At 31.4% G+C, this 12,761-nt stretch overlaps 1 protein-coding gene and 1 non-coding gene across 3 annotated transcripts; both read left to right on the top strand.

The window, feature by feature from the left end:
* Positions 1-690: 690 nt before the first annotated feature.
* Positions 691-3,617, top strand: LOC118754189 (abhydrolase domain-containing protein 2-like). Of its 2 annotated transcripts, XM_036489056.1 has the most exons (4): positions 691-757; positions 1,013-1,199; positions 1,353-1,702; positions 3,385-3,617. In XM_036489056.1, exons 2-4 carry the CDS (start codon positions 1,036-1,038, stop codon positions 3,567-3,569), a joined length of 699 nt encoding a protein of 232 aa, XP_036344949.1. In that variant the 5' UTR covers positions 691-757; positions 1,013-1,035; the 3' UTR covers positions 3,570-3,617. The 2 variants fall into 2 exon arrangements, with proteins under 2 accessions (XP_036344949.1, XP_036344948.1); XM_036489055.1 differs by lacking the exon at positions 691-757 and having other exon boundaries at positions 825-1,199.
* Trnas-aga lies at positions 2,842-2,923 on the top strand. The gene has a single exon. It is a non-coding gene; the product is annotated as a tRNA-Ser (tRNA).
* Positions 3,618-12,761: the final 9,144 nt, after the last annotated feature.

The following is a 12,761-nucleotide window of genomic DNA, read 5'->3' as shown; positions in this document are numbered from 1 at the left end:
GTCCCTCTATTGCATTTTTCGTGGTTTTTGGGAGTTTTTCGTGGACCTATAAATTATGGTCACCATGAAAAAATGGTTAAATAAACAATTGAGTATTATTATTGGGATTTTTAAGAATTCTTTACCATTTCTACGAAAAGTTGTTTTTTCCCCATATAAAATATATAGAAAACTTTGAGCGCTTTCTGCGACCTCTATTTTTTGGTAAAAAAATAAATAAAAAATAGGTGTACATATATGTTTTCCGGTATAGAGCAATCCTAGGGTGCGAGAGTATAAAAATTCCGACTTTACTATTTCACGTACATTTTTGGACCACACTAATGTAATATATTGTTCATGGTATTACAAAGAAAAAGTTGGAAAATTTTCAAATTATGCGAGGTTTTAATAATTATTAAATTGATCTACATAAAAATCCTAACGCATAATGTAATTTTTTTTTAATTAAAAAATGGGCGTGGCACTCCGTTTTTACGAAATTGATAACCAATACCATAAAACCGATTTAATTTTGGAAATCACCATAATATATAATGGGTGTGATCACTACGCTTACCTCAAAATTGGTAACCGGTACTAAAACCTCGGGTTTTTCGAAAAGGGTAACCGCTACAAAAACCAGTTTAATTTCAACAAATTACGACAACTTTCTTTTTTTCTACATTTGTCCCTTTGTGCGTCAGTGATAAATCAGCGATGCAATAATTTTTATTAGGTTTTAATTAATTAAAAATATTTGTTGTCAAATGAAGAGGTAGGATAAATTAAAATAATTTTCTCAAGAGCATATTAAGTACTTTTTTTTATTCTGTGCGTAATTTTTTGCACTTTAATTGCTATGTATATTGACTGGCCTAATCAGTTTTGCAGAGAATCGCGGTCACACTCGGATTGAGTAGGTCATATTACATGCGAATAAAATGATCACCAGTGTAATGTTTCTTGAAAGCGATATTTTTCTAAATGACTCAAACTGCATTTATGCAATATTTCATACACACAATTCCAGGCCACACCGATGACTTTGCCGAAATGGTCAGCAATTTACACAAGAAATACCCACATAGCCGCATTGTTGCGGTTGGCTTTAGCTTAGGTGGCAATCTTGTCACGAAATATATGGGCGAGACAACAAAAACGAAGCCGCAAACAATACTTGGTGGCATATCAATCTGTCAGGGCTACAATGCAGAAGAGTAAGTGCAACAATCAATCAATTTGTTATGTGCATGTCCGCGGGCTGCCGGCCTGTGCCTGCATGTCAATACACTTTGGCCAATATTTATTGGATTGCGAAAATTAATAAAATTTAATTGTATCTCTACATATGTACATTTTTCTTTCCACAGAGGCACCAAATGGCTCTTAAATTGGCAAAATTTCCGCCGTTTCTATTTGTATGTGATGACAGAGAATGTGAAGAGTATCATACTGAAGCATCGTCATGTTTTACTATCGGACGAGGTAAAGGCACGTCATAATTTAAATGAACGCGAAATTATTGCTGCCGCTACACTGCCGGAATTGGATGAAGCATATACACGTCGTATACATAATTTCTCAACTACACAAGAGTTATACAAGTGGAGTTCATCATTACACTTTTTAGACAACATCGAAAAACCTATGATATTCATTAATGCCAAGGACGATCCACTTGTGCCGGAAGAGTTGCTGCCACCCATTAAGGAGTTTGCATGTAAGTTGTTAAGCAGTGAGTTAAATTAATGCAATTTTAAGAGGGGATTGGTTTTCGCCGAAACCAGGTTATTGTACTATTGAGACCCAAAAACGATGAGCTGTTCGAGCTTTGCAACGATATATATATGTAGATATAGGGTGGCTGATTAAAATACAGCGGCTCCGCTCTACTCTTTTTTTACTCTTTTTTTTTTTGTATGGAAGTTTCAGGCCTCCTAAATCGGCTTCTCATAGAAGCGGAAATTTTCACCAAATATTTAATGATGACGCATTACCATTGTAACTTTGCTCCACACACACCGCGAGACGCTTGTTCCAATTCTCTTTTTATTTGACATCTGTTTCTTTGAAAAAACCCCCTACTCGCCTGTTTCCGAATAGCCGAGCTATTGGAAGGTCTTCTTATACAGCTTTCAAAGGTATGGCCCTGCCTAAAATTGTTGATTAACAAGAGCTCCCCATTTTACCGACTGTTTTTTTCGGCAGAAGTAAAAGGTTTTTCTGTAAGAATTTACCATTTGCAATTCAAAGAAATCTTTCATTTTAACTGCTCAAATTTCCAAAGATTTGACAAACATTTCTGGTTAGGAAAAAAGCGATAAGGATAAGTGGATAGTTCACCGCAAAACTTTTAAACATTTCTATAAAATCGGTTTTTTTTGCCAGCGAGTACTAAAAAGATGAAAATTACTTATACAAAAGTATGTTCTTTGTATGGTTTTTGTTGTAGAAATATGTAATTGTATTTTTATAAAAAAAAAATTAAAATGAAATAAAAGTAAATTAAATCGTCAAAGCTTGTCAATACGTAGCGCTGCTATTTTCGTGAACACTGCTGTATGTACATATGTAAGCTGATCGCACTATTAATGGACTAAACTCGTTCTTGTTGTTTTTTATTTTATATTTAAAACCTGCAAATTGCAAAAATGTTCGGAAACGCATCATCAAAAAATTTTTTTTTGAACAATGCAAAAAATGATGTTCGGAAATGCATCATCAAAAAACTTTTCGAATAACGAAAAAAAATAATCATCAAGTGCACCCTGCGAATTTGCAACCCTGTTCGTTAGGTGAGAACTGTTTGCTCTGAGTAAGCTTTGACAAAATAGTCATTTGGCCGCTGTTCGCTAAGCAGCAGTCGTGGCCGAGCGGTTAAGGCGTCTGACTAGAAATCAGATTCCCTCTGGGAGCGTAGGTTCGAATCCTACCGACTGCGAAGGAAGTTAGTTTTTTTTATTATTTAATATTTTTTAATTATTTAATGTTTTTTTTTTTTATTTATTTATTGCTATTTATTTTTTTATTATTTATTTCTTTAATATATATTTTCTATTACATATTCTTTTTTTATTGATATTCATTTTTATTATGTATTTTTTATTTTATACCTATATTTTTTAATAAATATATTTTTTATTTTGTATATTTTTTAATTAACATATTTTTTATTTTATATATTTTTTATTTTATATATTTTTTATTTTATATATTTTTTATTTTATATATTTTTTGTTTTATGGATTTTTTATTCTATATATTTATTTTATGTTATATATTTTTTATTTATCTTTATTTTTTATTAAATTTGTATAAGTTATTTTTTTATTCATTGTGTAGTAAAATTTTTTTATTGTAAGTAAGATGTCATAAATAATATATTCTCTTCTTCTTCTGCAGTGTCGCGTCCCAATACGGCTTACATTGAATTGGCCCACGGCGGACATTTGGGATTCTATGAAGGTGGCTTAATTTATCCCAATCCCGTTACATGGCTGGATCGCACAGTGGTCGCCATGGTTGGCTCCATAGTAATGTTGCATATGGATGCTGCTGAATCTGGCATACAAAAAGTTGCTATATAAAGCTATGTGCAGTAGGAAGGGTTGGAAAAACGCATTTTTACAAAAAAACGTTAGTATGGAAATCGCACGCCTATAAGAACAATGAGAAGTATCGAAATCATGCTCAAAAGTTCCGTACACAAATGCATTGAAGTAAACACAAGAAATCAGCGTTACGCTTCGCCTAAATGCAGATTTTTGGCGTTTTTTGTCTTTTAATTTGTATTTGCTGAATGAAAAAAAAAATTAATCATGCTTATGGCGCATTTGTTGTTTATAATATTTTGTGTGTTCTGGTCCTGTGCACAATTAAAAAATAATAAAATAATGCAACTGCAAATATTTAAACTTTAAGGAGAAGAAGAAACTAAAATATGCGCTGAAGTCATTTGATGGCTTCGAACGGAAACTGATTATTTTATTTAGATATATTGCATGTATGTATGTATGTATGTGTTTATATGTCAAATTAACGATTCTGCATTTGCTAAGCAGTTATTTATGTGTTTTATTTTATACTCGCAAACTATTTTTTACACAATAAATACAACGTATGTATATGCGGAAGTATTCTTTTTACATCATTTTGAAACACCACAATTTTATGTACATACTACGTATTATTAAGTATGTATTTAGTTTTATGTACATATGTACTTTAAGTTATCTCCTTGAGGAATTGCAAAGCATTGCTTGTTTTTAGGTAAAATACTATTTAATTTTCTATGCTGTTGAAAAGCAAAATAAAATATTTATTGAAGAAATATCAAACCATTACGTAATTTATGTATTTAATTAATGCAATTTCTTCAGAAACAAAAAAATCAGTTTCTATTTAAAAGTAAGATAAATTTAATAATTATTTTTTATTGATTCAGGGTGTTTAATCTTGCATGGTTATCAGGTTATCTAGTTTTAAATTATTATTCTATGGAGTTTTTTGTTGTAAACTCAATAAAAAATATAACCCGATGACCAGATAGGTGTCAATGCCCTCATTATCTCTAAAAAGAAACGATGAAAAGTTTGTTTACTTTCAATATGCATTTAGTTTTAACAATATTAGATTTATGAATTAAATTTTTTTATATCTTTTAAAAAACTTCTAAAAAAAGTATATTTTTCCTAAAGTAGCCTCAACATTAGTATTAATTGAGAAAAAAAATATCTTGGTATTCTAGGGTTAAACTGAAAAAAAAAAACACCTCGAAAACTGCGAGTGTCATGTAACTGCAACTAACCAAACTGTCAAATTGTTTATAAAATACATATGTTTCCGATTCTCGCATTTTCGAGTTTTTTGAGTTTAAGGGAATTGCCTTAATTATAAATGCCCAACAATAGCATATAGCAATAAAATGGCTAAGAAAACGCAAAATAAAAAATTTTATATTCAAAAGAACTTTTTTTTCGAAAATCAAAGCACTTGCAGTTTTGTACTTTAGTTCTTTTATAATTTTAATTTTAATATGCAAAATGTGATGCAACCAAAAAGAAGCTTATTAGTTTAAATGTAAAAAAAAGAAATGTTTTTAGGCTTAAACTTGAGGCGGATTTGTCTTGAGCTAAATCTATATGTATTAATTCTACACTATTTTTAGTCGTGTTCAGAAATTCATTAGAAAAGTACGATTTACAAAATTGTTTCCATTTTTTTTTGTTTTTTATTAAAAGTTTCAAAAACGTCTTTGAAAACGATTTACACTGGCGGTCAAAACAAATGCAACTACATTTCACGACTTTTTCGGAACTACCTCAGTACTATTTTGGGACCCTATTCGAGATCATTTCGGGGTACTCCGAAACTAGTTACGCATTGATGATTTTTTGACAATTTAATGACTTAAATGTTTCACCAATACGAAGCTGTCGTTGATTATTCACGCATTCGCATCTAAATAGTTTGTTAAATGTTCACCATTGAAGTAATAAATCATGCAAAATATGTATATTGATGAATTGTCGTTATCGCTGAAAAAATCTATCATGTACCACATTTATGCATCCTGCCAGCACCAAGCTACTAAACTTAGCCAAAATAAATATCTGCAGTTTCTATTTCATAAAACTAGTTTCTGTCAGTCTTTCTAAAATATTCGTATCAGTTGCATATGTTTTGAACACCACTATATGTATGTATATACAACACATTACCTGTGATGGCCACGTAATTAGGCACACTATTTCTTTACAAGTTTTGAACATTTTATTTTTTAATTTTTTAAACAAATATAATTTGTAGCAGAACGAAAACCATACGAAGTTTGAAATTTTGATGACCACTTTTTTAAACTTGTCGAATTTTTATAAATCTTGTACAAGGTTTGAGTTATATAGTTTTTGCTGAGGTATAACCTATGTATATTTCTGTAAGAAAAAATAAATAAATTAAAAACAAATGGTCAAAACTTCTAAAGAAGTGGTGTCCTTTATTAGGTGGCCGCCACTGCGTATAGGAATACATATGTACATATGTATGTAACATGATAAGTATTTCTTTAAAAGGTTTCAAATTAAGTCTCTGACTTCAAGTCGCATAATCTTTCGTACAGCTCTATTTGATACTTCTTACGAGTATTACTTAAAAAATGCATTTTACAAAACTACTGCTCAAAAACCTATTCAAAATTTTTTTTTTAACTTCTCTGCATTCAGTTTAAATAATTTGTTCTAGCTTTTAGTTCAACTTTCCGTATTACAAAAATGTTTCAATATTTTGAAGCTTTCGTTCATAAATAATAGCCGTTGAGCACAAGCTTCAGCACATTATTATTTAAAAATGTATAACGATAAAAATCTAACTATTTTATGAAAAAAAAGTAATTTTTAAGCAAAAAACAAAACCGGCTTCAATTCTCATATAAACATTTAAGAGTATCGTTAATTTCTTCATGATCCAATGATCGGATTTAAACCAAATTAGTATGTGACCACCTGTGAGGTAAACCCTTGCCTTTAAAACAAGAATTATAGAAATCGGTTAACGTGGTCCACATACAAAAAAAAAAACAAAAAAAAGAAAATAAAAATATTCCGACGAATTGATAACCTTATCCTTTATGTGAAGTCGGTTAAAAACAAAACAGTGCAAGGCCTACTATTTATAAACGTAACAAGGTATTATGAAAAAGGCCTTATTTTAATATGTAGTACGTACTTGTTCTTTTTTGAAATGACTTTTTTTGACACATTGTGATTTTAATTAATTTTTAATTAAGATAATGAAATAAAAAACAATAAAAATAAAAGCAAATATTGCAATAATGTTTCAAAAAACATTGTATCATGTCACAATAATATTGGTAGATTTAAACAGATTAGACAAAATTAAAAAGAGTGTACAAGTACTCAAACTTGAACATTACGTACACATACCAACCATAGATGCATATGTATATACATATGTATGTATACAGTGGCGGCCACTTGTATAGCGGCCACTTCTGATCCTCAGTATTGAGAGTTTTCCTTGTGTTTATTTAATATTTATTAATTTTTTATAAAAGATATAAGGGGTATTCCATCGTCACGGGTGGGACATTTGTACAGCAAAAATAGTTTTTCTTTTTTAATTTAAGTATAAAGTACTAAGCAATTCTACATTTTGATAAAGCTACACCTAGTTCACTAATATACGAGTTATTACCAAATACGAAAAATATTCCAACTTGATTTTATATTGGAAAATTCTGAGCTGTTTCTTCCGTCACGGGTAGGACAAAGAAAAGACACTGCTTTTTGGAGAACATATATTTTAAGGAAAGTCTGTGAATTTACTTAACATTTCTATCTGGATTAGATGTTTTACTATACAGAAAAGAACCAGCAATCCCAACAAAGCACAAACCATAATAAGAATTATTTGTTTATTATTAAAAAATTCAAAATTCTCCTGTCACGGGTGGGACAACTTTTGTCACGGGTGGGACACGTACGATTTTCTTCATGAAAGGAAGCTTCTAGTGAGATCCATATCAAAGAGATTAGGTATGATAAATGTTAGAGGTCAAATACAAGATCAATTGACCTACTTTTATGACAGTGGAGTCATTGTAAGACGCACGATATACTGCTGACCCCAGGATCTATTTTAGGGGCAATAGTTATACCAAACGAAAGCTAGAAGTCGCCAGATTGATGTATTAAAATGCATGGAAGAAAGGATTATTTGCAAACGCATGAAATTTTATATGCATTTTCCTAATGCACTTCTGCACGGTGCATTTGATTGCAACGAAATTTCGAATGTGCCTTAATGATTTTCAAGTTTGTTTAGAATAGCTATGTATGTCTGACTAATACTAACTACAGGCTAAACATGTATATCGACTACTGTTATCACGTCGATAGAGATGTCTAACCTGCTGTTAGTGTTGACCAGACATTGAGTAACCGGCTTAAGAGTGGCTCGAGTTGAGTTATTGTTGGAAACTGATTTCATGGACAAATCATGCTCAAATTTAGCTATTCCTTAAAACCATAGAACGTCAGAAAAGATCTTGTGTATCGATGTCTAATCCGAAAAGTTATCTGCATTAGAATACTTGTAAGCAGATACATATGTATATCTTTGTCACTTAAAGGCTATTTATTGGATTGAATTTATAAGTTTCGCGAACTTCTAGATTTTCTTGGTTGGAACTTTTCAGGTAATTGTTAATATTGACTTTTAATTGTTGTTAAGCAACCCTCATCATGGAATTCTCTGGCGTCTCTAAGATAGTAATGCTTATCTTGACTTTTCGAGCTGGCCACGCGAAATTTTTTACTACATCGCTTAGCCCACCAACAGTATTATGGTGTTTAGTCAACCTGTACTTCAGAGTTTTGTGGCATTAAACATAGGTTTGAAACGTTAAACTTATTTTTTTATTGTTAGGCATCATTAGAAAAAATTATAAATGATTGTCACGGGCGGGACACGATAAAACGTTTCAAAATCTCTTAAGTAGGTACTTATAATATAATAAAAGAAATGAAATAGGGCTGCTTAGTATAAACACACTCTAGTTATGAAATTATAGAAAACTCCCTAAAGTAGTAACTAAGCAATACGAAGTTTAAAACTTTTTAGTCACGGGTTGGACATGCTAAACCGTAGTGATTTTATCCTATTATATAATTTAAATGCCTATTTTTCTTCAATGCCATATTGCTTCTTCGGGGCGCAGAAAGATCGAGACATTTATTCCCCCCTTCAAAAAAATAATAACTTTATGAATACTTGATTTTGCAGAGCCTTCTATATTAAAATATGTTGTCGTATTCAACTACTTTTCTTATGTTGAAGTTTTGAGTGTATTTACAGTGTAATAAAATAATATAACTAAATTTTTTTTCGAAAAAACGTTAATTTCAGGTATTGAGCATTGATTCATCAAGCATTCCATGTTCAATAAGCTACTCTACAATTGGACACAAAGTTTCACTTACTCATGGAATACCCCATAAGGTATTCTATATCAAAAACCATGTAGATGCGATTTTCAAACTTTAAACAAAACTTATAATAATTCAACCAAATTTCAAACTTTAAAATATGTAGTAGGCAATGAAGTGCAAATTTCAAGGGCATATAAAGTACCCTCGATTTTTGATATTTTTTGCCGAGGTTGTTGCGCGTTTTCTGCCATGCAACGTATGTACAAAATCTATTTTTGCATATGTAATTTTTGGAAATTTTGATGAAAATTTGTTGAATTATAAATTTTGTATAAATTTTGAATTTGGATTATTAAATAAACAAAAGGAAATCTGTCAATACTTGATATTGAGTCGAGGGCGCTTGTCAAGTTGCTGGCACTGTATACATATGTATATTCATTAATAAATACTTCATGGTCACATGTATAGCCAGCATTATGACAATAGCGTAAAGATTTCCACCAACCAGCTCTACTACAAAGCAAAGCTTGCAGAAATAGCTGAATTTTCCACCTTTTTAAGCTAAATTACAGGCAGTAAATACCAAGATTAATAAGAAAATCATTGCTTAACAAAAAATTTTAATAAAAAAATTCGTACAAAAAAGACGAATGTCTTCTTATTTATATTTATTAAATGCTTTCAATTCTACCGAAATGATTTAGAAGAATGCTTACGAAAATTTGACAACAATATGCAATGGCAAAATAAATACAATAAAAAATAAAATATTAGCGATATAAACAAATTACATTTATATGTGTGCAAACAATTTGAAAAAAACACTTGTATTGTGTGTAATTCAGAAAAAAATTAATAAAAAAAAAACTTTACATAAAGTTCTATGTGTTTTCTCTTTTTAAGCTGGATAGTTTGAAAAAGCAATTAACGCAAATGGACAATTTTTCGCCAACTCTGAACGACAATTCAATTGGGGTGTTCACAGTTCGTTCCAAATAGTGTCTCAAAATGTAGACGTCTACATTTTAAGACGTTTTCTAACCGTAAAATCTGTGGTGTTGTTGTTTCCCATACAAAATTGGAAAACGACGCCGTCTACATTTTGTCACACTCAAAGGTATGTTTTTTACGCGTCTACATTTTGCAACCTCGCAGCAGGGTTGCATTATGGCAATACTAATCACATTTTTTTATTTATTGGGCACGTTTTCTGTATTTGCATTTAATTTGAGCGCAATTTCTGATGAAAAGAAACAAATCAAGGAAAAGAAATAACAAATATTACGAATTCGTAATTAAGTTAAATAATTTCAATTTTTCGGAAACAAAATCGAAAGGCGACATAAAAAATGCACGCAAGGAAGAAATGTCTGGCAACACCAGCAAAGTTTTGAGACGATTTGGCGACGACTGCTAGAAAGGGGTGCTCACAGTTTGATGCTAAAGATGTCTCAAAATGTAGACGTCTACATTTTCAGACACAATTTGGAACGAACTGTGAACACCCCAACTGTTAACGCATTTCAACAGCATTGCAATTCTGTATATTGCTGCAGATGCATCGAGTAGAGCTATTGGGGGTGTTCTACAACAGGAAGTTAAACATTCTAAGGAACCGCTTGCATTCTTTTCAAAGAAACTAAGCCCGTCTGAATGTAAATATAGTACTTTTGATTAGAGCTCTCGATTTTGTTCGCACATTTTCAAACAGCCCGGGTATATGAGCAGCGAGTACTCGCACACTTGTTCAATGCTCATTACTCGAAAATTTTCGAGCATGAGCTCGAGCAATTCGAGTTTTTTCGAGTAATTTGAGCAATGTTTTTTTATTATATTGACATTTTTGGTAGCAACTTTTTAAAATTTTCAAATTATTGATATATAATGCAAAGATTGTTACATTAGTATTTAATAATATAACATGAATTCGAAAGCAGCTGCTGACAAATACAATTTACAAATTTTCTTTTGTTTATGAAATTGTTCAAAAACTCGAAAATTTTGAACAAACATTTGAGCAGTTGAGCAATGAACGAGTATCGAGCGAGTATCGAGCTACTCGCATTGCTCGATACCCGGGTATCTAGAGCTCTACTTTTGATAAAGAATTACTTGCTGTTTATTTAACTATTAAGCATTTCAGACATTGGTTAGAAGGTAGATCTTTTGCAGTATATACAGATCACAAGCCGCTTACATTTGCTATGAACTCAAAAGCTGAGAGAAGCCCAAGGCAAACAAGACAGTTAGAATTCATATCTCAATTTACTAGTGATATTAAATACATAAAAGGAGATTTAAATTGTGTTGCAGACGCATTACCGAGGATTCCTGAAGTTACAGCATTAGAAGCTACTGACCTGAACTTAAGAAGATTATTTGATGAACAAAACATAGATGAAGAAATTAAATTATTAGTATATGATCAAAATTTTAGGCATAGACTAGAGTTAGTAGCAATACCCTCTTTAAATATTCAAATTTGGTGTGAAACGTCACTTAGTTCAACAAGGCCATATGTCCCGCAAATGTTACGAAAATTAGTTTTTGAGAAATTACATAATATAGCTCATGTATGTGTTAAAGCAACACGTCGGTTGACAAAACTATAAACCAGTGGACAAAAGAATGTGTTAACTGTCAAAAATGTAAAATTTAGACATACAAAATCTCAAGTTTCGAAAATACCAATTCCAAAAGGACATTTTAAGCACATACATTTGGATATCGTTGGGCCTCTTCCCTTATCACACGATTTTAAATTTATTTTAACTATTATCGATAGAAATTCCCGTTGGCCAGAAGCATATCCGCTTCGAAATATTTCGGCGGAAAATGTTGCAGAAACTTTCTTCCGCGAGTTTGTTTCACGTTTTGGAGTTCCACTGACAATTACAACAGATCAGGGCACACAGTTTACTTTTAGATTTTTACTGAACTAACAAAGCTTTTGGGAAGTCATAAGATTACAACCACTGCCTACCATCCGCAAGCTAACGGAATGGTCGATCGTTTTCACAGGCAACTAAAGGCATCAATTATGGCTACTGGAAACGCAAGCAGATGGTATGAGGAGTTACCTATAGTATTGTTGGGTTTGCGATCATCCTACAAAGAAGCCATTCACGCTACAGCAGCGGAGATGTTATACGGCGAAAATTTAAGGCTTCCCTCGCGAATGGTAGTTCGGTCTGAAACAAAATTTGATTCATCTGATGTACTGAATAAATTAATGCAAAATCTCAAAAATTATGAATCGAAAGTATGTCATCATAAAGATTCACTTGTGTATATTCCAAAAGATTTATATAATTGCAAATTTGTTTTAGTAAGAATTGATAGGAAAAGAACTGGTTTACAGGAACCATATGAAGGATCGTTCGAGGTTATAGAAAAGACACCGAAGTGGTTCAAAATTAATTATCACAATAAATTAGTAAATATTTCTATAGACCGAGTTAAGTCTGCATTTCTGGATGGAAGTAAACTTAGTTCATCCAGCAAGACGAAGCGAGTTACTTTTAATTTGTTAGATATGAAAGTTTTTGGAAGAGGGGAGTAGTGTAGTGATACACATTACTTGTTAAACACTTGTTCTTAAAATACTTTGATTTATGAAAATATCTTGTAACATTTATTTATGTACGATCAATTTTGAGTTGAAAATTTTTGTATGCATTCATTCGGGTTTTGATCTTTAAAAAATAAAATACAAAAATTTGTTAAATTAAAAAATTTAACTATTTAATTTAATTTTTATTAAACACAGAAGTATCAAACAGCTCGGAGAGGTCCTTCCCTATTCTGACGGAGCTGGTGGTATTGCTC

This window comes from Rhagoletis pomonella, unplaced genomic scaffold (genome assembly GCF_013731165.1).
Source record: "Rhagoletis pomonella isolate Grant_MI unplaced genomic scaffold, Rhpom_1.0 Rhpom_scaffold_03525, whole genome shotgun sequence".
NCBI classification, from domain to species: Eukaryota; Metazoa; Arthropoda; class Insecta; order Diptera; family Tephritidae; genus Rhagoletis; species Rhagoletis pomonella.
The sequence above is the reverse complement of the archived record's forward strand: the minus strand, read 5'-3'. Positions and strand labels throughout refer to the sequence as shown.

Coding starts and splice junctions, on each gene's coding strand:
- LOC118754189 (XM_036489055.1), top strand. CDS start 967: ATGACTCAAACTGCATTTATGCAATATTTCATACACACAATTCCAGGC. Junction 1,200..1,352: donor CAGGGCTACAATGCAGAAGA/GTAAGTGCAACA, acceptor TTCTTTCCACAG/AGGCACCAAATGGCTCTTAA. Junction 1,703..3,384: donor ACCCATTAAGGAGTTTGCAT/GTAAGTTGTTAA, acceptor CTTCTTCTGCAG/TGTCGCGTCCCAATACGGCT.